Source organism: Diceros bicornis, chromosome 30 (assembly GCF_020826845.1).
Source record: "Diceros bicornis minor isolate mBicDic1 chromosome 30, mDicBic1.mat.cur, whole genome shotgun sequence".
Lineage (NCBI taxonomy): Eukaryota > Metazoa > Chordata > Mammalia > Perissodactyla > Rhinocerotidae > Diceros > Diceros bicornis.
The window spans coordinates 4540224-4562706 of record NC_080769.1 but is presented as its reverse complement, the minus strand read 5'-3'; the positions used below and the strand labels follow the sequence as shown (position 1 = coordinate 4562706).

Below are 22483 nucleotides of genomic sequence, written 5' to 3'. Positions count from 1 at the left end.
TCTGTCCCTAATACTTTTATTAGTCACCACTAGGCCTGTGCCCGGCTACATGGGCTCCAGGAAGGGGGTCACTATTCACCAGCTCCCAGCCGGGAGCATGAGAAGGCCTTGGCCTGGCCCTCCAGGGTGGAGGGTGATGGGAGTTTGAAGGGGCAGATCTGGTCTTTCCTGGGTCATCGAGGGGCACCCAGGGAGGGGCCAAGAGCCCAAGCTTGCCACCCGTCTGCCAGCCTAGTTGTGTTTGGAAAAGTATTCCTTGCTGTCGTCCACGTTGGGCTTGATCGTGTCGCTGCCTGGCTTCCAACCGGCGGGACAGACTGTGGAAAGACACGGGGCTGCGTGTGTGAGGCTGGAGCCCCATATTCAAGGTGGGGCAGTAATGAGGGGCCGAACAGAGGCAAAGCGAGACCTTGAGTGGAAGAACAAGCCCGGAGCCAAGAGGTCCGGGCCCAAGACCACAGCGCATGTTGACAGAAGGCCTCCAAGTCCAGTTGCCGGATTTTCTGGCTGACGTTTTCCTTTCTCTTTGGCCCCTTTAGCCCCATCTTTCTCCCTCAGCCCCAGCTCCACTGGACTTCGAGGACCCGTGGTCAGGCCGTGTCTACATGGGAAGGTCCTCTGATCCAAATATTATCATTCCAGCCTGCTTGGTACACACCTTCTCAAATACCTTCTATGGAGCTTTATTACCTCCCAAGTCCCCCTCCTTGTATTGGGGTATGTCCCCCCAGACAAGAAACTTCCTGCAGACAAGACCCTGAGCTGACTCTTCTTTGGGGCCCCCACATCCAGCCCACACAAGTGATCGAGCAGTGAAGGTATGAGTGACAGAGGGGCTGAGCGTGTACCCGTGTGTGAACACACGTCAATGTGTGTGTCTGCTCACCTTCCCCGTGCTCGTCCGTGTACTGGAAGGCCTGGACCAGCCGCAGAGCCTCGTCCACAGAGCGCCCCACAGGCAGATCATTGATGGTGATCTGGCGAAGGACACCCTTGCCATCGATGATAAAGAGGCCCCTGAAGATATCAGCGTTCATGGTGAGGAGCTGGGAGCTCCCACTGCTAGGGCCAGGGGAGGGAGCACGGACTGTCTGCCAGCCACAGAGTTGTGGGCAGGGAGGGTATCGTCCAACAGTGGTCCCCTCGCCGTGAGGATGGGGGCTCCCTGAAGGCCCCACGGTACCTGTAGGCGATGCCTTCATCTTCTTTCAGCACGCCATAATCGCGGGACAAGCTTCTGGTTACATCGGCCAGCAGGGGGATGTTCAGGGGGCCCAAGCCTCCCTCCTTCCGGGGGGTGTTGATCCTGGGGGTGGGGGAGACAGGGCGAGGACCTCAAGAGGCCTGGCACAGCAGGGTCCTCACCTTGTGGGCCTGGGGGTGATAAGGGCTGGAGAGCGGGTGCTGGAGGCGAGAGATAAGGGGCTTTAGAGGGAGGCCCTGGGAGCCTCACCCACCCCACCCTGAAGTGGCGGTTTCCCACAGCTGGGAAGACTAAGCTAATGCTCCAGCAAAGTGGCTTCACGTGCTGGCGGCCTCCAGCATCTTGAGGCAGACAGCCTGCCTTAGAGTCCCCATTTTCTTCTCTAGCTCTGCGTGCTGGGGCCTGGCCTTTCACTCCCTTGAACTGGAGTTTCCACCTTCTTGAAATAGTGCTTGGGAGGGAGGCTGGGTTGCCCCAAGAGAGAGAAAGCATCTGAAACTCTACACAGCAACTAGTTTCCCAATGCTAATTACTGCCATCATCATTTCCAAGACGGGAAAGGGAGGCACCACAGCTGCCTCGGGCCCTACAGAGGTGTAAGCTTAGCCTCTCCCACTCTCCCACCTGGCCCCCGCTCCTACCAAGCCAGGTGGGTGAACTGCGAGTCGACCGAGACCCCCAACACCTCGCAGCCCAGGTTGCGGAAGTCCGCAGCACGCTCGCTGAAAGCGATGATCTCCGTGGGGCACACGAAGGTGAAGTCCAGCGGGTAGAAGAAGAGGACTACGTATTTCCCTGGGGGCGGGGGCGCACAGACGGGGAGTTAGACCGCTAAAGCCTGGGCCCCGCCCCCACCTGGCCCCTCCAGGCCGCCCTCACCTCTGTAGTCGGAAAGCTTCACCTCCTTGAAGGCGCCATCCACCACCGCGGTGGCGTGGAAGTCCGGGGCGGGCTTTCCGATGTGCGCTTTGCAGCAGACCATGACTGAAAGCTGAGACCCCCGCCCGGTCAGTGCGCCCGGGCAGACCCCTTGTCCTCCCTCCCCAAGGTCACGCTGCGTGCTGGGCCGGTGACCGAGGCCGAGCGGCGAGGCGGCAGCACCGTCCCCGCACCCTCCCGGGATCGGCTCTGCGCCGCCTGGAGGCTGCGGGAGACCCACCCCCTGGCCAGAGCGCGAGTGGCCCGGCCGCGGCCGCAGGGCCCGCCACGAGTGGGTCGGCCCGAGCGCGGTGGCGCAAGCCCACCGCCCAGGGAGGGGACCCCGGGAGCGGGGGGCGGGAACTCGGCGATGCGGCCTGTACGCCAAGGCTCTGGCCTCGGTTTCCCCTGCAAGGACAAAGGCGGCCACTGTGGCGGGCAGGAAACAAAGGCGGCCAGCGCTGAGGTCTAGAGAGGGCCGGAGCTACTCCAAAAGGTCCCCCCAAGACCGTGCAGTCCGGGTGTCCATACCTGCGTGGGCAAGGGCGGGACGCACGGACAAGCACACACCCGAGCTCGCGTTCTCAGCGCCAAGCGCGCCCCAGGCCGCTGAGCCTTTTATGCGCCGCCGGAACCGTGACGCGCAGGGCGGGGGGTGGGCGGACGAGCCGAGCGGTCGGGTCCACTGCAACCGCAGGGGAGGGGGAGCGGAGCCGGCCGGGTCCACGCGCCTGCGGGCGGCGGGGGGAGCGCGCAGCCGCGGGCCCCCACCACTGCGCCCGCCCCCGGGGATCGGGCGGGCACCGCGGACCCCGCGCGGGGCTCCTCCTCGGAGCGCGCCGGGGTCGGTTGGAGTCCGGCATGGCCCCGAGCCGAGCGGCGCTACTGCTGCCGCCTCTGATGCTCCTGCTGCTGGCGACCCCTGCCCAGGTCTCCCCCGACTACCATTACTTTGGCGAGCAGGGCGAAGGCGACACCTGGGAGCAGCTGCGGCTGCAGCATCAGGAGAAAGGTAACCGCAGGCCGCGGGTGTGACGGTGCAGAAAGGTGCCCGTTGCCCCACTTCGCCAGCTGGCTGCAAACAGACCCTTCTCTGGGGACTTCAAATCCCTGCCCAGCTGCGCCCACGCGGGACCCCCTTGGGCTGGTTACTTTTCTCTGAGGCTCAGTCTCCTCATCTGTAAATTGAAATAGAAACTGCCCGTAAGCAGCTTACAGGGGGAAAGGAGACGTGGGCAGGTGAGACATACCGGAGCAGACACATCCGTAAACTCACGGTTAGGTACATTTCTGAAGTTAGAGAAGGTCCCGCTAAAAAAAAGATAGGTGACCACTGCAGCCAGAATGACAAGCAAAAGCCAAAAATGCAAAGATTTAGGGGGAAGAGTGTGCAAGAGAGTGGGAACAGCAGGTGCTAAGGCCAAAAGGCCTGAAGGAGGGATGGAAAGTGGCCATTATTGTCTGGCGGAGGCTTGGGGAGGGCCTGAGGTGTCAGGACTCTGGGAGCCACAGAGTTGGGTTAAGACTGTCTCATAGGACACATAGAGGAGTCAGCAAAAGAACATTGTAAAGGGCATCGAATAACCGCTTCAAATAACTTGTAGCTGCTTGAAATGTGATCATAATAATTGTTTTTGTTCTACGTGTGAGCCCACGGCCAGGAGCTTTAAGTACCTTCATTATGCCAATTATGTCATTTAATTTACCACCTGGCAGCCCTGCTGGTCAGGCGGCACTGTGCCCGCTGGACAGGCCCATGCTCACGCCCCTGGAAACAGGAGCCAGCTTCAGATGGTGGCCACCAAGGGTGTTGTACCACACTCCCAACTGGGCAGGCTAGCACAAGTGGGAAGTGTCAGTGTGCAGTCTGTCTGGGCCCCTCACCAGATGTGCGAGCTCAGAAGGGTGGCTTTGTCTTTGTAGGTGTGTTTCCCCACCTGGGAATAATGGGAAGATTAAATGAGACAATCTATGGTGGGGTGCCTGACACAGGCAGAGCCCAGCACACAGGAGCTGTTGTTATTTGTTAGTGTCTTTATCCTCCTCCCTCCCCAGAGGAGGGCATGGGAGTAGATCCCCTCTACCTGGCTCTCCATCCCTAGAGGTGGAGAACTCGATCTTTGGCCCGTGGGGAAAGTGGCGCTGTTTGTGCGACGTGGGCAAGCAGGAGCGCAGCCGCGAGGTGGTGGGCGCAGCCCTGGGCCCGGTGTTCATGGACCGCGAGAACCTGGTGCAGGTGCGGCCCTGCAGGCAACGGGATTGTTCATCCTGCAAGCCGATGGACTGCGACTGGAGGCCCTGAGCCTGGGTGAGAGACGGGCGCAGAGGAGGCGGGGCCGGGGCGGGCCGGCAAGTGCGGCGCCGCGAGTCCCCAGGGTGGGCAGGAAGAGAGGAAAGGAGAAATCGGGCCCTGAGTCTGGGGCTAGAGGGTGGTGGGGGAGGGGAGAGCTGAGTCAGGAGATGTGAGCCCCGCTGATTCCGCGAGGAAGGTGGGGTGGGGAACGGAGGCGGAGGAGCTGGACCCTGAGGAAGGGGCATGAGCCTGGTGAGGGGCAGGGACCCACAGGCCGAGGACGTGAGCCCCCTGAGACTAGAGAATAGAAGGGGAGGTGAGGTCGGAGGGGCGGTAGGGGGGAAATGAACCCTGAGTTGGGGGATATGAGCCTGCGTGGGGGGCAGAGACTCTGAGCAGGATCTGTTGAGTCTGGGGTCTCGGTTCGGGGTAGGCGAGGCTTAGCCCGAAAGAGAGAGGGTAGGAATCAGGGGGCGGGGCGGGGGGAGTGGGGATCCGGGTGAGGTACGGAGAGAGGGAATTGGCAGACCCCAAGTCCGAAGGCCTGAGCCCAGTGGGGGCAGTGATACCTAGTCCAGGGGGCTTAGACTGTGTGCAGTGGCGGCGATCCCGAGTACAAACGGCCTGAATGCACGTGGGAGACAGGGATCCAGTGATGCGGAGACCCGTATTCTAGGAGGACAGTAGTATTTGACCTTCTAGGCCCTGACTGGCCTGGGTTCTGCAAAGCCTGCCTTCATCTCGGGTTTATTTCCTTCTCTCACCAGCCCGGGCGAGCGAGGCTGCAGAGACCCCGCGGCGGAGCTCAGAAAGCGACCCCACCCATCCGGTTCCCCAAACGTGGAGCTCGGCGGTCGGCCTTGGGAACTACAATTCCCAGGAAGCCAGGAGGCAGCGGCGTAGGCGTCGGCGACGCCAACGTCCACGGCGGCGGGAGCGTCGGGGGCGTGTCCTGCGCGCCGATTGGTCGGGAGCGAGCGCCGCTGCGGGGCCCGCGGAAAACGCGCGCCGAGACCTGCCCCTGCGGAGCTGGTTGCTGCGGCTGGTGGCGGCGGCCGAGGCGGCATGGATCTCAGCGAGCTGGAGAGAGACAATACGGGCCGCTGTCGCCTGAGCTCGCCTGTGCCCGCGGTGTGCCGCAAGGAGCCCTGCGCCCTGGGCGTCGATGAAGCGGGCCGGGGCCCGGTGCTGGGTGCGCCCCCAGGGCCGGGGCGGGGAGGGGCGTGGTCAGGGGGATGCAAGTTGCACTAAAACGGGAGCCGGGATTGCCCCGGCCCCGGGGACGGGGGTGATAGTGGTGGTGGTGGAACGGGGATGGCCGCCTTCACGGCCTCACTGCTTGGACCCCCCGCTTCCCCAGGCCCCATGGTCTACGCCATCTGTTATTGCCCCCTGTCCCGCCTGGCAGATCTGGAGGCCCTGAAAGTGGCAGGTGAGCCCGAGGTGCACGTCTGGGGAGGGTGTACCTGGGCCTGTGCAGGGGCGCGGTGGGGCTCGGGGAGGGACTGGAAGAACCAGCCGCTCCGCTTCTCTCCCAACCTTCTTCCCAGACTCAAAGACCCTGTCGGAGAGCGAGCGGGACAGGCTCTTCGCGAAAATGAAGGAGGACAGGGACTTTGTGGGCTGGGCACTGGACGTGCTGTCTCCAAACCTCATCTCTACCAGCATGCTTGGGCGGTGAGGGTCCTAGGAGGGGCCAGGATGGAGGGGCGGCCAGCATGGGCTGGCAGGGATCGGTAGCTGGGACGGGGTTAACTGGACTCTGTCCTCACTGCAGGGTCAAATACAATCTGAACTCTCTGTCCCATGATACAGCCGCCGGGCTGGTGCAGTATGCTTTGGACCAGGGCGTGCAGGTCGCCAAGGTGAGCTGTTGGGTTGCCCTCGTTTGATCAGCTCCAGATAAAACGGTATAAAAGTTCAGTGGCTGATTCAGCGTCAGACATATCTGGAACAGTGTCAGACGGATCAGGAACATTTGTTGCTGCTGTTGCCTTCCTGCTGCTTTCCCATCCTAAATGTGTGCCCTACTGAGCACCATGGTAGACCCCCCAGCCCCACCCCCAACTAATCTATCTCTGTATCCTAAAGGCTCAGACTCCAGAACAAATCCCACATCTGTCCACCTGCCCACAGCCTCTGTCCTTGCCCAGGGCACCCTGGCCTCCCGGATGCCTGCCCCGTCCTCCTCCCTGATCCCCCCACCTCCAGCCCCCTCCCTTGCAATCTGCTCCATACACAGCAGCAGCAGACAGTCATCTTTTTGAAATGTAAATCTCGACATTTAATTTTTTGATCACGGTGGAAATTAAATCAGGAAAATTCACAGGCAAGTAGGGGAGAATGAGATTAAATTACCAGAAATATAAGTTGGCATTGCATCGAGTGCTCTGAGGCAAAGAACGGGCTGTTTTGAGAGACTAATGAGGACAAATACACTTGAGACGGGGAATGTAACAAGGGAGACCTTGCTGACGAGGTGGCTGAGGTCCAGGACTAGACTGTGGAGCTGACGAGACAGTACTGGAGCAGACAGACGAGGGCCCTGTTCTCAGGGTTCATGGCCAGTCGGGTGAGACAGTGGTCAGCTGATGAGCAAATAAAAAGGTGATTTAAGAACAATAGTGCTAGGGAGGTCACCTTCCGTGTTACCTCCCTGACCTCATCTCTGCTCCAGCCATAGGGCCTGCGTACTGCTGTCCAGCATCCTCGACGTGGTCCCACCTCAGTGCCTTTGCACTGGCTGTTTCTTCTGCCTAGAACACTCTTTTGCAGATCTCCATGTGGCTCATTCCCTCACCTCCTTCAGGCCTTTATTCAGATGTCGCCACTTCAGAGTGACCTTCCCCAAACCTCCCCCCCCACTGTTTAAAATTATAACCCTTTCTGACTCTGCCTTATCCTTTATTATGTACCGTGTTTCCTGTCTGTGGTCCTCACCAAGGTGTCCCCTCGAGGAGGACAGAGATTTTTGTCTGGCGTTTTCCCTGCATGTCCCTGGCACATAGAGCAGCCCATGGCGCACAGTAGGTGCTCAGTAAATGTAGAATGGCTGCGGCGTGATCAGAGAAGCCTCTGTGGGAGGTGGCGTCTGAGCTGAGACCCTGATGGAAAGCTGCAGCCTGGGGATGAGCTGAGAGGAGAGTGTCTTAGGCGGCGGGAACAACGAGGGCGAAGACTGGGAAGGTGGATTGTTTGCAGTTTTTCCAGCTGTCTGTTGAATGGATACATTTCTGTCACCGCGGCAGGTATTTGTGGACACCGTGGGGATGCCAGAGACGTACCAGCAGCGGCTGCAGCAGCGCTTTCCCGGCGTTGAGGTGACGGTCAAGGCCAAGGCCGACGCCCTCTACCCCGTGGTCAGCGCTGCCAGCATCTGTGCCAAGGTCAGTCCCCCGCTGGCCGTGGCCGGCTCCCAGCACCCTCCTGGCAGGGGGCAGGTGTGGCTGCCTCGGGGGAGGGAGGTCCCCAGTGTCTGTCTTGCTTGCAGGTGGCCCGAGACCAGGCTGTGAGGAACTGGCAGTTTGTGGAGAAACTGCAGGACTTGGACGCCGATTATGGCTCGGGCTACCCCAACGGTGAGCAGGTGGCCGTCCGGCCCGCCTCGTGCTGCCCTGAGGCAGCCGCAGCGGTGGTGACACGGACAGGCCCAGCACGCTGCTGAGGTTTTCTAAGTTCTGCTCACCCCGCTTCGCAGCGGGGGATGCTGGGGGCCCCTTGGTTACGGCCGGTGTGTGGCGGAGCTGGGTCCCAGCTGGCAGGCTCCCTCCTGTCTCCCTCCCTCGATGCTGGCTCTCTGGAGCCGCAGGGAGGGTGGGCCTCTGTCTCTTTGTGAAGGGGCAGGAGTGAGGGGCGCCAGCTTAAATCCATTGTTTTCTCTCCATTATGAGGCTCAGTCTCATCTGTGTAGTGGAGACAATCGTGTCCCCCACCCCGCACACACACAAGGGCAGATGTGAGATTCAGTGGCCGGATTCAAGGGACCCTTGGGTCCTCTGAGGCACAGGGAGGGAGTGGCCGTCGGGTGGGGTGACACAGCAAGTCTGTGATTGGAACTTAGGTGAGGCCAAAGTAAGGATGGACACCAGGTCCGGGCCAAAGGCAGTCTGGCCAGCGTTCAGTGCTTACTGGGCGCCTGGTACGTGCCCTGCAGGGCTGAGCCCTGCGGATGTACCCGTGAGCAAGACAGACAGGGACTTCCTCTCCCCACTGAGCTCATGGTGACGTAGGGGAGACGGGCATTAACCTGACGGCCCGACAGTGCTGGTTTAATGGCTGTTGTCCTTGAGTGGGTGAGGGAGATGTCTCAGAGGCAGTCTCCCTAAACTGCACTTTGAGCATCTCTTGGCCAGTGAAGAGTCAGGGAGAGCTGCCCGTGCAAACCTCCTGAGGCGGGAGGATGCCTCAGACAGTGGGAGGAGGCCCAAGATGAGGTGGCAGGGCCTCATGCCAGGCTGAGGCGCTGCCACCAGTGCCCCCCCCCCCAGATCCCAAGACGAAAGCATGGCTGAGGAGGCACGTGGAGCCCGTGTTCGGCTTCCCACAGTTTGTCCGCTTCAGTTGGCGCACGGCCCAGAGCATCCTGGAGAAGGAGGCGGAGGATGTTACGTGGTGGGTGTCCCAGAGGCGCTGTGAGGAAGGAGGGAGGGAGGCCCAGCTCAGCCCTGCCTGAAGGGCAGAAGGAGTCAGTGTCGCCACCTCTCTCCACAGGGAGGACTCAGGGACAGAGGATCAGGAGGGCCTCGGGAGGATCACGTCCTACTTCAACGAAGGCCCCCGAACCCGCCCCCGCCTCCCCCACAGGTACTTCCAGGAGCGCAGCCTGGAGGCAGCCACTTCTCTCTAGGAGCCAGCATGTCTGTACCCCCTTTACCTGCCCACCCCCGCCCCCCCAGTTTGTGATTAAAATTGTTTAAGGAAAGCCAAGCGTGAGGGTTGTACTTTGGGGTGGAGGTGGGGTGATGGTGTGCTCTGTGGCTGCACCCAGCTGCTGGATTTTGGATCCTAAACAGGATGGGCGCTGGTTGATTGATTTTAGCTTATTTTCAAAATGCATGATATCTTAGTCCCAGGCAGAATTAGGAAGGAGCACTTTGAGAAGCCTCCTTCCCACCCTGCGCCCGCTCACTAGTGGGCTTTCCGGGCCGTCTCAGTCCTTTCCAGCTGCTGTAGCAAAATGCCACAGACTGGGTGCCTATAACCAACAGACACTTACAGCCATGCATCACTTAGCTATGGGGACACGTTCTGAGAAACGGGTCGTTAGGCAACGTCGTCGTTGTCGTGTGACTATCACAGAGTGCACTTACACAAACCTAGACGGTGTAGCCCACTACACACCCAGGCTGTGCGGTGCTAATCTTAGGGGACCAGTGTCGTATGTGCGGTCCGCCGTTGACTGAAATGTCATTGTGTGGTGCCTGGCCGTTACAGTTCTGGAGGCTGGAAGTCCAAGATCAGGGTGCCTGCACGGTGGGGTTTTGGGGAGGACTCTCTTCCAGGTTGTGGCCTGTCTTCTTGCTGTGTGCTCACGTGGCAGAAGGAGCGAGGGAGCTCTCTGGGGTCCCTTTATAAGGGACTGATCCCACTCACCGGGGCTCCACCCTCACGACCTCACCACCCCCCAAAGGCCCTATCCTAATGCCACCATCTTTGTGGGTAAGGATTTCTTTTTTTTTTTTTTTTTTTTTTTTTTTTTTTAGTAATTTTACTTATTTATTTTTCCCCCAAAGCCCCAGTGGATAGTTGTATGTCATAGCTGCACATCCTTCTAGTTGCTGTATGTGGGAGGCGGCCCCAGCATGGCTGGAGAAGCGGTGCGTCGTGGGCCGCCAGTAGCAGAGCGCGCGCACTTAACCGCTAAGCCACGGGGCCGGCCCTCGGGTAAGGATTTCAACATACGAATTTTGGGGGGACACAAACTCAGACCGTAGCCTGTGCCTTCTAGGCCCTTCTGGAGACAGCCCGGCATGTTACAAATATATGCATGGATACATTCTTTCCTGAAGTTTTTTTTACACAAATGGAAACAAACTATACCCTAGATGTGCACATTACTCTTTTCACCACATAGATCTTGGCGGTAGTTCCCAGCGGGTGTCTAAAGACCTTCCTTATTCCCTTTACAGTTGCAGAGTCCTCCGGGGCGGGACTGCTGTAGTTTATTTAACGCCTCTTAATAGACGTTGAGTTGTCGCCCAGCTAGCTGTAAAGCGTGTATAGCAAATGACCGGGCTGTGCCATCATGTCTCCTGCATGGTTGTTTTGTCTGTAGGGGGAATTCCAGACGTGGGCTTGCTGGGTTAGAGGATTTATGTGCTTTGTCATTTGGAGAGAGATTTCCAGATTCCCCTCCGAGGAGGCTTGCCCTCAGGGGCGCTCCCCCCAGCATTTGTTTGTAAGGAAGCGTTTGTTTCCCCTATGGCCTTGCAGCCGGTTGGGTTTATGTCACTCCACAGGAAGTTGGGAAGTCAGATGGCTCAACAACGACATCAAAGACACCGTTTGCTTTTGTTTTTTATTATTTTATTGAGGTCATATTGGTTTATAACATTGTGTAATTTCAGGTGAACATTATTTATCAGTTTCTGTATAGACTGCATCATGCTCACCACCAGTAGTCTAATTTTTATCTGTCACCATATAAATGCACCCCTTTACCCCTTGTGCCCACCCCCAACCCCCTTCCCCTCTGGTGACCACTAGTCTATTCTCTTTGTCCCTGTGTTTGTTTATCTTCCACATATGAGTGAAATCATGTGGTATTTGTCTTTCTGTCTGCCTTATTTTGCTTCACATAATACCCTCCAGGTCCATCCATGTGGTTGCAAATGGGACAATTTTGTGTTTTTTTATGGCTGAGTCATATTCCATTGTATATATACCACATCTTTATCCAATCATCAGTCAATGGGCATGTGAGTTGCTTCCATGTCTTGGCTGTAGTGAATAATGCTGTGATGAACATAGGGGTGCATAAGTCTCTTTGACTTGTTGATTTCAAGTTCTTTCGATAAATACCCAGTAGTGGGACAGCTGGATCATAAGGTATTTCTATTTTTAATTTTTTGAAGAATCTCCATACTGTTTTCCATAGAGGCTGCGCCAGTTTGCGTTCCCACCAGCAGTGGATTAGGGTTCCTGTTTCTCCACAGCCTCTCCAGCATTTGTTGTTTTTTGCCTTGGTGATTATAGCCATTCTGACGGGTGTGAGGTGATAGCTCGTTGTAGTTTTGGTTTGCATTTCCCTGATGATTAGTGAAGTTGAACATTTTTTCATGTGCCTGTTGGCCATCTGTATATCTTCTTTGGAGAAATGTCTGTTCATATCCTTAGCCCATTTTTTGATCAGGTTGTTTGTTTTTTTGCTGTTGAGTTGTGTGAGTTCTTTTTATATTTTGGAGATTAACCTTTTGTCAGATATATGATTTGCAAATATTTTCTCTCAGTTGGTGGGTTGAAAGACATTTTTTAAAATCCATCTATTTTGCCACCTTTGGTGTTTTTTGCCTCTCGTGGTCCCAAGATAGCTGCCATAGCTCTGGACGTCCCATCCCAACCTCCCAAGGCCTCATCCCCAAGCAGCTGCCCTGTCACTTCCTGGCTGAAAGTAGGACATATCTGTACCCAAAGCAATCCTTGGGAAGGGGAGTGGAATACTGGGGGTAAAGAGTCAAGAATTGGTACCTGGGGGTAGGGAGAGACCCAGTATTCCCCCATCCCCCACCCTTGACCCCACCTGGACTTGAACAGTGGGATTTTAGTGGAAAGGAAGAAAGGAAATGGCTCTTCACTTTTTTTTTTTTTTTTGGCAAGGAAGACTGGCCCTGGGCTAACATCCATGCCCATCTTCCTCTACTTTATGTGTGGGATGCCGCCACAGCATGGCTTGACAAGAGGTGCGTAGGTCTGCACCCGGGATCCAAACCTGCGAACCCTGGGCCACCGAAGTGGAGCACGTGAATCTAACCACTGTGCCACCCGGCTGGCCCTGGCTCTTCACTTTTTTTTTTTTTTTTTGTGAGGAAGATCAGCCCTGAGCTAACATCTGTGCTAATCTTCTTTTTGCTGAGGAAGACCGGCTCTGAGCTAACATCTATTGCCAATCCTCCTCCTTTTTTTTCCCTTTATTTCCCCAAAGCCCCAGTAGATAGTTGTGTGTCATAGCTGCACATCCTCCTAGTTGCTGCATGTGGGACGCAGCCTCAGCATGGCTGGACAAGTGGTGCATGGTGCGGCCCGGGGTCCGAACCCGGGCCACCAGCAGCGGAGCACGCGCACGTAACCACTATGCCGTGGGGCCGGCCCCTTCACTGTTTAGTAAGTGCTCTGATGGCAGAAGCCCAGGGCATTGTGGGAGTATTATTTATAGAGCGTGTTATTAGTCTGCTAGGGCTGTCATGAGGAAGTACAACAGACTGGGAGGCTTAAGCAACAAATTTATTTTCTCACAGTTCTGGAGTCTAGGAGCCTGAGATGAAGGTGTCTGCAGATTTAACTCCTGAGGCCTCCCTCCTTGGCTTGTAGTCGGCCGTCTTCTCCCTGTGTCCTCACCTGGTCTTCCCTCCGTGCGTGTCTGTGTCCTAATCTCCTCTTATAAGGAGTCCAGTCACTGCATTAGTCCACTCTCATGACCTCATTTTAATTTAATTACCTCTTTTTTTTTGTTTTTAATTTTATTTATTTATTTATTTTTTCCCCAAAGCCCCAGTAGATAGTTGTATGTCATAGCTGCACATCCTTCTAGTTGCTGTATGTGGGACGTGGCCTCAGCATGGCCGGACAAGCGGTGCATCCGTGCGCACCCGGGATCCGAACCCCGGCCGCCAGCAGTGGAGTGCGCACGCTTAACCGCTACGCCACGGGGCCGGCCCTAATTACCTCTTTAAAGGCCCTATCTCCAAACACCGTCACGTTCTGAGGTCCTGGGGGTTAGCACTTCAACATGAATTTGAGGGAGGGGAATCAGCCCATAACAGAGCACCTTTCCGCTCCATGCAGGCCCTGTGCTGGACCCTGGGAAGCCAGTGCTGACCCAGCCAGAAAGGGTCCCCGGCCTCCCATTGAGGTCCAGAGGGCACCGGGAGTGTGGGATGGGGAGGCCGGCTCCCGGCCAGGCCCACAGAGCCCGAGGAGCCGACTGGCCGAGACCTGAAGGGTGAGGGTGGAACAGATAACAGGAGGGGAAGGGGGTTCCAGGCAGTGGGACCAGCATGTGCGGAGACCCGGAGACGAGAGGACCTGGCTGCAGGAAGGCCCATGGTTGAGGGGCCTTAGGGGAGAGCGGCGGCCTCCGCATTCCCCCACCCAAGGGCCACCTTCTACTCAGCCTCGGCCTGTGGTTATCATTGTAGTTGCCAACCTTATGGAGCCTGATTCCATTTACAACTCAGCCTTGTCTTGCTTTTCTGTGCTGTGAATTTGGAGTATCTCAGACTTGCCTCTTTCCCTGTCAGAGTTATTAGAATTACAGTTCATCTTGAAATTATAGGCCCTTCTGATGACTGCTGGTGGAATTTGCATTGGCAAGATAAGGAGACACTGCCCCCTTCCCTCACAGCTGGCAACAGGCAGAACCTAGCGTGCACCCTAAGGCTGTCACTTGCAAATGTGACTTCTAACAAAAGTCTTTGGATCCCTGGATATTCGAAGCAGGTCCCCAGCCCAGCAGCATCAAGCTCCCCTGGGAGTTAGAATGTGGAGTCCTGCTGAGGATCCCCAGGGTCCTGTTAACATGAGGGGACAGCCACCTGCACTGCTCAGAGGTTTCAAATGATGACTCTCGCTATTCTCAGGACAGCCCTGTGGTTTATTCCTCCGAATCCGTCTCCGAATCCCCCTCTGCCCATCTTCCGCTTCCTGTTCTGGGGTCCTCGTGGGTGCCCCTCACTTCCCCCTTGCCCTCCCCTGTCCTGTCTGCAAGTGGCAGACAAGAGTGTTAGTCTGAGGGGTCTTCTCCTGCATAAACCTTCCATGCCTCTCACACCCCTTTTCATGGGGTCCAAGTGCCTTCGCCTGGCGTTCAGGGCCCTCCGTGATCTGCCCCCAGCTCTGCTCCAGGCTCGCTGAACAGCTGGAGTTGGCAGAACCTGAAATCCCCAGCCCTCCTGCTTGGAGCCCTGCCCTGTGGCTTGGTCATCTGCCTGGAGCTCCTTCAAAGGCTTCTGTCACTTGTCTTCCTTGACTGCTTGCTCACCCTCTTTGTCCTGATAACACAATATGTAACATCAACAACAATGGTAATGGATGATGTCTCTCTTCTACTGAGTGTTAATTATGTGCCGGGTGCTTTCTAAGCACTTTATTGGACATTCCTCCCATTAGGAGGCGGAGACTGTGACGCCTCCCCTTGAATATGAGCTGGCTCTAGTGACTCACTTTAGTGAGTAGAGAGCAGAGGTGACACTGTGTGCCCTCCAAGGCTAGGTTGTCAAAGGTGAGACAATGTCCATCTGGCTCTTTCTTGGGACGCTTGCCCTGGGAACCCAGCGCCATGTGGTGAGGAAGCCCAAGCCACAGGGAGAGGCTGTGGGTCGCGATTCTGGCCGACAGCCCCAGCGGAGGTTCGAGACAAGAGCCGGCGCCAACCACCAGGTGCGCGAGTGAGGAGGCCTTCGAGAGGAGGCCAGCCCCAGCCACCTCTGCAGCTGCAGGAGAGCCTCGAGCAAGACCCGCCCTGCCCAGCCTGGGAACCCAGACCCACGAAGAAGAATGAGGTTGTTTTACAGCACTAAGTGAGTAGTTTTTTACACAGCGATGCATAACCAGAACAACTTGCCTTAACCCATTTAATTCAACAACCCTATGAGAGGAGCAACTATTCCCATTTCACAGATGAAGAAACTGAGGCTCAGAGGGCTGAGCAACATGCGCAAAGTCACAGCGTGAATAAATGGTGGGACTGGGCTGTGAGCCCAGGTAGACATACTACAGAGTCGGGGTCTGAAGCAGCAGTCTCTAGCTGATGCATCTTGATCCCTGCCCAGCGCCCCTCCCCCTGCTCCTGGTTCCAGCACCTGACTGTCTTTTAGGGGGACCACCCTCCCCCATCCTCAGTCCATGTTGTTCAGATGGACCTGACCCCACCATGGGCCTTCCGGCACAAGCCCACAACCCAGGTCAGGCCAGTGAGAGCACAACATCCCCCGGGCACATGTCTGGATTGGTCATGGGCTCATGACAGGCTGATCAGTGAGAGCCAGCCCTGGAAGCTTTGCTGGTCCTACCGAGAAATAGGCCCATTTTAACCACTGGCATCACAGAGTTGCTGGTCCATTTTACTACTGTGAGGAGGTGCTGTCCCAGAATATAGCCAAGAAAAGATACAGATAGATTCCTAATGTCATTTACAAACCTAGATACAGCCATTTCTGAAGCCCATCTTGGCTGAAGTCACTTCGAACTGAGTTTGTCTCTTGCAGCTGGAAGAGGCCTGTCTGCTACCCTCCCAGTGGGGCACTTCTTATGTTATTCTGTCCTCCCTGAGGGCAGGGGATGGGCCTCATCTATCTCAGCACAGTGCCGGGACACAGGAGGCAGCCATCAATCAGAACTACAAGGGACATTGCCCGTTTTCCAGGAGAGGAAACCGAGGCTCTCCTAGGGCCTGTGGATAAGGAGGAGAATTAGGAGTAGAGCTTACAATTGGAGTCCCAAATCTGAGTCCAGTCCCCTGTCTCAGGGCTGGGACTGGGATTTGGGAGAATGGGAAGAAGGAAGGGGGCATTATGCCAGACGCTGTTGGGCCTGCTTAGTCAGAGGAGAAGGCCATAAAAGGTGTCTCGAGGTCTGTGCAAGTCAGAGGGCTTCTTGGCGGTCCTCGTGGCACACAGCGGGAGAACAACCTCCTGCCCCTGTCAGCCCTTCTTCTGATCCTGCCACACCTCATTTCTGACAGCTGAATATTCCACGTTATGACAAGTGCTCCAGGGTGTAGGCCATCCATCATTTACACGCTAGTATGAATCAGTCGCTAACTCTAGGACCTGAGGATTAGAACCTATCACTTTCTGGCAACCATCCTTCCTACCTATTCCCCAAGAAGCAGCCACATCACGTGCTCTAGTTGGCGACTTTATTCAGAGGGGAGAGGAGAAAATGAGTAGAGTTGGTTAGGTTATTTTTTTAATAATCTAGAGAGAGGTGAGTCTCTGGGACCCCAGAGAGGAGGGGCAGGACTCTGGAAACTAGAAGGCAGAGGGGGAGAGGAGTGGAGCTCTGGGCGTCTTAAGGGGCCGGGCTGGGGATGGGCGGGGGAGGGGACCCATCTCCCATCCAAGGCCAGGCGCCCCCTAGGGGCCGCTGCCGCTGCCGCTGCCGCTGCCGCTGCCCGCAGCGCCCAGGATCCAGGAGCGACGGCGGCGGCGGCGCGGGGAGGCGGTTTCCCGGGCCCTCCGTCCGTGTCTGGGACGCGGAAGCACCGAGACGGAGACGTTGAGGCAGTGACCAGCGCCAGGGGCTGCCACCGGCAGCGCGTAGCCCAGAACCGAGCGGCAAAGCTCGGCTCCGTCAGCGAAGGTCTGGGGAAGGGGCGGAGTTAGGGCCCGAGTGGGCGGAGTCCAGGCACCCTGGGGGCGTGGCCTCTGGGCGCGGGCGGAGGGCGTGTCCAGGGGCGTAGCCTCAGGAAGGGAGAGTCTGGGAGTTCCGCTGCGGTAGCAATTCCCGCCTCTGGGTCTTCCCGGGAGCCTGGGGGCGGGGCCATAGTGGGGGCGGGGCCTTGGGGAGGACGAGTCATTCTTACTGGGTTCGGAGGGCTGGGGTGGGGGACGACTAGATTAAGGCTGGGCCAGCATGGGGAAGGTGACTCGGGCCTCTGGGTATTCCAGGGGGAACTGTGGATGGGCCGAGCGGAGACGGTCCCTTGGGGAGGGCAAATCCGGACTCAGTGGGCCTTAGAGCGGCTACTGGCGTATCCCACTACGGAAGTTGGACTGCGGAAGGGGAAAAGGTGGGAGTGGGGGCCTTGGGTGCCAGGCCAGATTTTGGGGCCTAGGCGGGTTAAGACAGGACATAGTAAGGGGAGGTCTCAGTCTCTTCCCCGTGCCCTCTGTCCCATGCTCACCTGCCCATAGGTAGTGCAGTCCGCCTCGCAGCCCCTCTTTTCTAGGAAAGGGAGCCAAGTGGGGCCGCAGGTGATATCACTTTCGCAGGTGGCAAACCTGGGGATGGTATATGGAGAGAAGAAAGTGGATAAAGGCCCCACAGCCACGTTCTGGTGGGATTCCTGCTCTCCACGGCTTCGCTGGATGTATGTCCTCTCCCAGGCCCCGCCTCTTAGGACCACGGCCCTACAAACGCCATCCTCCAAATTTCACCCCGCCCCATATTCTCCACACAAACCCAGGGCTCTGTCACAACTGTCCTCATCCCTGTAGACCTCAGACCATCTATTCCAGGCCAGCCCCTTCCATTACCCACTCTTTTAGCTTCATCTTTTCAATCAAGAGGCCCCGCCCCTTAAAACAGGTCCAGGGAAGGCCACGTACTGCCAATCTTAAAAGCCGGGGCCTCCACAGGCCCCGCCCCTTTCTGCCTAGCCTCTAAGCCCTAGCCCTCATCCTTTAGGCCTTGGCGGTGTCGGATGCAGGCCACGCCCCTTCAAACACTAGGACCAGCAAGCCGCAGATCCTGCCTTCGGCCCCGCCCAAACCATAGGCCACGCCCTCAACCCCGCCTTTCCTACCAGGCATCGCAGAGCTCCGCGCAGAGTGGTTGCGCCAGGCGTACCCCCAATAGCAGCAGGCGCAAGCGACTGCGGAGGGCAACTTGGAGGTGTCCCAGGAAGGATTTGCACCTGGACATCGGGAGAGACAGACCCAGATGGGTCAGGATGCGCGGGGGCTCCGGCCCCTGGCAGGGCAACTAAGCAAACCACACAAGGAAAAGCTGGGGGGTGGGGGTGCTGTACTCACCCGGGATTCGGTTCGCCGCAGCGCTCTGGGACGATCTCAGGGCCCGATGCCTCTGGCGTGTCCATCTCTGAGGGACAACAGGGCCATGAAGAAGGGGCCTCCTGTGAGTTGGGGTCTTGGATCCTTAGGTAGGGTTGGGGAACCAAGGGCTGGGGGGCCCCTGAAGAGGAGAGACCCCACTTATGTCAGTCCTCCCAAACATAAAATTTAAATAAAGACACTTCACTGGGGATGCAAATGCAGCTTCAAGTAATAATAATCATTGGTCATAATCAGCTTATCATTTATTACATCCCTGGCAGTGGTAGAGTGCTCATAGACTTACATGCGCCCCTTTACAACACCGCTATCAAGTAGGTCTATTCTTTCTCCCCCTTTGTAGTGGCCCACACGAGGCCCAGAGGTGTTAAGTGACTTGCTCCGGGTCACACAGCTACGAAGTGGCAGAATTGGGATTTGAACCCAGGCAATTTGACTCCAGAGTCTGTGCTCTTTAACCATCATTCTTCAGCACTAGCCCTGGATGCTCACCCTGGTCCCGCTCAAGGAAATTCTAGCATTGCTATGGCCAAGTGGGGGTTCCTGGGTGTTGGGGGCTTAGGCGGGGTCTGGAGTGCTCACCTGCCGGATGCAACTGGCCTGTGCCCAGATCGGCCGCCAGCCTCTGATGTCTCCAGGACGTGTCCGGGAATGGGTGGCTCCCTCCACAGGCTCCCAGCAGGATCCATGCCAGGGTCAGTCGCAGGGCCCGGGCCAGGCCCCTGGGTCGAGTGCAGCCCCTGCAGGCCATGTCCGCCTGAGATAAGAGTCAGATAGGATATGGGTGAGGTCGGCTTCCCCTTTTTGCAAACTCAGGGTGGCACCCTCCTGATGCACACCCAGGAGACAGGGCCAGGCAGAGCAGAGAAGGAGCAGTTGATAAGGAAGCAATGGCCGAGGACCTTCAAGTCCCAGGGGGCTACTAAGGCCTGCCTCTGACCCTGAAGCCACCCCCCATCAGACCCATATCCCCTCCTCCCCAAGTGCCCAAGGCCCAAGTGTCCATAGTGGCACTTGGCCCGTTTTGACCATAGTGCCCCTCCCCCCTCACACCCAGCAAGATCTCTCACCCAGCGAGCCCTCAGGCGACCCCCTCCGTCCTCAGAGCTCAGGGGACCTCCCCAGCTCTTCCAATTTCCCTCTTCGGTCCAGTAATTCCTCCCTCTCTTCTGCCCAGTCTCCTCCCTCCCTCTCGATCCCTGCTGGCCCTTCTCATGGTCACCTTCTCTCGACCCACAATCGGCTTAGGGACTGCCACCCAGGGCTGGGCCTTTGGAGCCAAGCTTGCCTGTGGCAGGACTCGGGCTCTGCTGCTGGGGTCCAAAAGCCCCAGGGTAGGGGAAACTGGGGGTCTGCGGAGACAGGACAATTCCCTCCCCCACTCTGCCCCCTCGGGCCGCCCCTCACCTGTTAGCCGGACTGGGGTCTAGGGCGCTGCTCAGGACACCTCAAGGTCAAGTCCAGGACACAGCAGCAGCCAAAAGAGGCGTGGTTTGGTGCAGGGGAGGGGTTTCCCACTGCCCCGCCCCTGCTCCACCTGACCGAAGGCTGGTGGACCCTGGGCTGGTGTGTATATATCCTGTGTTTGCCTTTATGTTGACCTTGTGGCTTAAGGTCTGTATCTATGTGTGTGGGGAGTGTGTGTGTGTGTGTGTGTGTGTGTGTTGGATGACGGTGTGTTTGTGTGGCTGCATATGTGTGTTGAGCGTGTATGTGTGTGTTTGTTGTGTGAGGGTATGTTCATGTGTGGGTCGTGGTTGTGTGGTTGTGTGTGTGTGTTCAAAATCTGGGTAAGGAGGCCTGTATGTGTCTGAAGCCAAGTGTGTCCAGTTGAGTAAGAGTCAGATAATAAACGTGGAGGAGGGGGATGTAGGATCAGGATGTGAAAATGTTGTGGATAGTCAGTGAATAAAGGTTGTTGACCATGAATTTGACCATGAGTGAACAAGAAGGTGTTGTCATGTATGGAGAGGATGTGTCTGCATCTGAAATGTGTGTGTGTGTGTGTGTGTCCCTCTGCAGTTTCTGTGAATATGTGTCCCTTGAGAACATTTCCTCAATTCATTCATTCAACGAACATTTATTGAGCACCTACTGTGTGCCGGGTTCTGGGGATGCAGTAGTGACCAAGACATGAAAATTTCAACCCTCAGAGAGCTGACATTCTAGTGGGAGAGTCTGACGAGAAAAAGAGCCCTGCAGTGGGTATGTGAATGTGTGTGTGAGTCCATGTGTTGTGTTGGGAGGATAATGTGTCTCTATGTCAGATGAGAGTTTGTGTGTAGCTGACCTTCTCTTGGTTGTGAAACTATGTGTGTGTGCTTATGATTATTGAGTGTTTGTATGTGATTTTTGTGTGTGTCTGCATTTGCTGAGTGTGTATATCCCTGTGTTTTTTAAGGATGTGTTTGCATGTGTGTGTATTTACAGAGTGTGAGATTGTGTATATGTGTTTGTCTGTGTCTGTGTTTTTTAAGTATGTGTTTGCATGTGTGTGTGTTTGCAGAGTGAGTTTATGTATATGTGTTTGTGTGTGTCTGTGTTTGCTGAGCGTGTGTGGGTATGTTCTTGTTTGTGTGTTTGCAGAGTGTGTGTGTGTGTGTGCGTGCGTCTGTGCTTGTAGAGTGTGCATATGGTTTTTGTGAGCAATGACCACTAGCACAAATCTCTCTTCCTCCCTTCTCAGGCTAGTGCAGAGTTTTTGTCTGTCTCTTTCACTGCTGTACTCCCATGTCCCAAAACACGACTTTGCACACAGTAGGTGCTCAATACGAGTTGAGTAAATGAACGAATCAGGAGGCACTGTCTCCAGGTCCCTCTGCGGGCACCCATTGATGTCCTGGAGGCTTCAGCAACCAAGACCTAATGGACCTAGCCTTCCCTCGGTCCATCTTGGGGTAGTCCGTGGTGCTCGTGGGTCAGATCTGTGCAGCCTCTGGGCTGTGCCTCCTGCCAGTCTTTCTCCTCCCCTGACCTCAGCCCCCGATCCTGCGCTCGGATTTCAGCACCGCGGACAGGAGCACGTGAGATCAGCACCACGGAGAGCTCCCGTGGCGCAGGCGTGAGAAGGGGCGACAAGAGCAGAGTCCAGACCTTGGACAGAGAAGTACGAGGAACAGACTCAGAGAGACGGCAACACGAACCTGCCGACCAACAGAGGCTGCGAGAAACAGACAACTCAGGCAAAGGCGCAGAGATGAGGAGATAAGCGCCCGGAAACACCCGGACCTGGACCTCGCCGTCGCCCCCGTTGGCCGGCAGGGGTCGCTCCCATCCAGTGACCGCTCCCTCGAGGGCCTTCGGGCCAGTTAGGAGCCCGGACCCTTGGGACGTCCCCTCTCCACCCTCCCCTCCAATGCCTAGATTTGAAGTGGGGAGGTCCTCGCCGCTTTCCGCTCCAACTCTGGGAAGCATGGGCGGTTTGGCCTCAGCTGTAGGAACACTGCGGGGGGGGGGGGGAGGTTGTAAAAATCTCTTCAGCTGCCCCCCTCCCCAACTACCAGCTAATCGCTCCTATAAATACAGCCCAGCCGGGCCTGGCTCCTTAATCCTGACGACGGGGGGTGGGGGGTCGCTAGAGGGGGTGCAGGATTCCCTGAGGAGGCTCTGCTTGGGAAGGGGGTGGTATACGCATGTAGATGTTTTTCTGAGGGGCCTCTCGCGTAAGGACGGGTCTCCTTGGTGAAAATGTCACTCTGTAAGACTGTATCTCCTTGGTATATGGGGGTCTCATGGGTGGGGACAATTTCCCACAAAGAATATGGCTTTTACGGGGCTTTTCATTGGGGGAACCCTCACCAGGATCCCCACATAAAATGTCACCCGTGGAGATCTTTCTTTGAGAGGAGGACTTTCGAGAGGGAGTGTCACCTCTCAGAGACCATCTGTCTTAGGAATGGTTTTCAGGGTGAGGGGAGAGTTCCTGATGGGAGAAGCCCTCCTCGTGGAGACTATCTCCCCGTGGGAATGTGTCTCACTAAGGGGGGCGCTGGGGGGGGGACTACGGGGGTGTCCGCATAGGGAATATATCTCAGTGAGGATGTCTCCCTTAGGGTGTCTCTTGGGTTGGGGGTCTACCCAGGAGCATGTCACTCCTCTAGGTGGTCTCTCCTGATAGGG

General features: G+C 56.8%; 4 protein-coding genes across 6 annotated transcripts; 2 read left to right on the top strand and 2 right to left on the bottom strand.

Annotated features, from left to right (window-relative positions):
* On the bottom strand, window positions 1–2757 carry PRDX2 (peroxiredoxin 2). 3 transcript variants are annotated; one of them, XM_058525598.1, is made up of 6 exons: window positions 2654–2757; window positions 2084–2195; window positions 1846–1999; window positions 1184–1306; window positions 887–1062; window positions 1–317 (listed from the first exon to the last, which is right to left on the bottom strand). In XM_058525598.1, exons 2-6 carry the CDS (start codon window positions 2184–2186, stop codon window positions 232–234), a joined length of 642 nt encoding a protein of 213 aa, XP_058381581.1. In that variant the 5' UTR covers window positions 2187–2195; window positions 2654–2757; the 3' UTR covers window positions 1–231. The 3 variants fall into 3 exon arrangements, with proteins under 3 accessions (XP_058381581.1, XP_058381582.1, XP_058381583.1); XM_058525599.1 differs by having other exon boundaries at window positions 887–1059; XM_058525600.1 differs by having other exon boundaries at window positions 887–1017; window positions 2654–2756.
* Window positions 2758–2897: 140 nt separating this feature from the next.
* THSD8 (thrombospondin type 1 domain containing 8) lies at window positions 2898–5267 on the top strand. The gene is made up of 3 exons (XM_058525601.1): window positions 2898–3134; window positions 4225–4430; window positions 5183–5267. Exons 1-2 carry the CDS (start codon window positions 2984–2986, stop codon window positions 4422–4424), a joined length of 351 nt encoding a protein of 116 aa, XP_058381584.1. The 5' UTR covers window positions 2898–2983; the 3' UTR covers window positions 4425–4430; window positions 5183–5267.
* Window positions 5268–5463: 196 nt separating this feature from the next.
* Window positions 5464–9355, top strand: RNASEH2A (ribonuclease H2 subunit A). The gene is made up of 8 exons (XM_058525597.1): window positions 5464–5607; window positions 5776–5847; window positions 5966–6092; window positions 6193–6280; window positions 7664–7801; window positions 7906–7993; window positions 8903–9026; window positions 9126–9355. The coding sequence occupies exons 1-8, from the start codon at window positions 5481–5483 to the stop codon at window positions 9259–9261; spliced, it is 900 nt and encodes a 299-aa protein (XP_058381580.1). The 5' UTR covers window positions 5464–5480; the 3' UTR covers window positions 9262–9355.
* A 6850-nt stretch (window positions 9356–16205) lies between these two features.
* RTBDN (retbindin) lies at window positions 16206–19133 on the bottom strand. Its single transcript, XM_058525595.1, has 5 exons — window positions 18947–19133; window positions 18326–18410; window positions 18097–18207; window positions 17476–17572; window positions 16206–16933 (listed from the first exon to the last, which is right to left on the bottom strand). The coding sequence occupies exons 1-5, from the start codon at window positions 19113–19115 to the stop codon at window positions 16706–16708; spliced, it is 690 nt and encodes a 229-aa protein (XP_058381578.1). The 5' UTR covers window positions 19116–19133; the 3' UTR covers window positions 16206–16705.
* Window positions 19134–22483: the final 3350 nt, after the last annotated feature.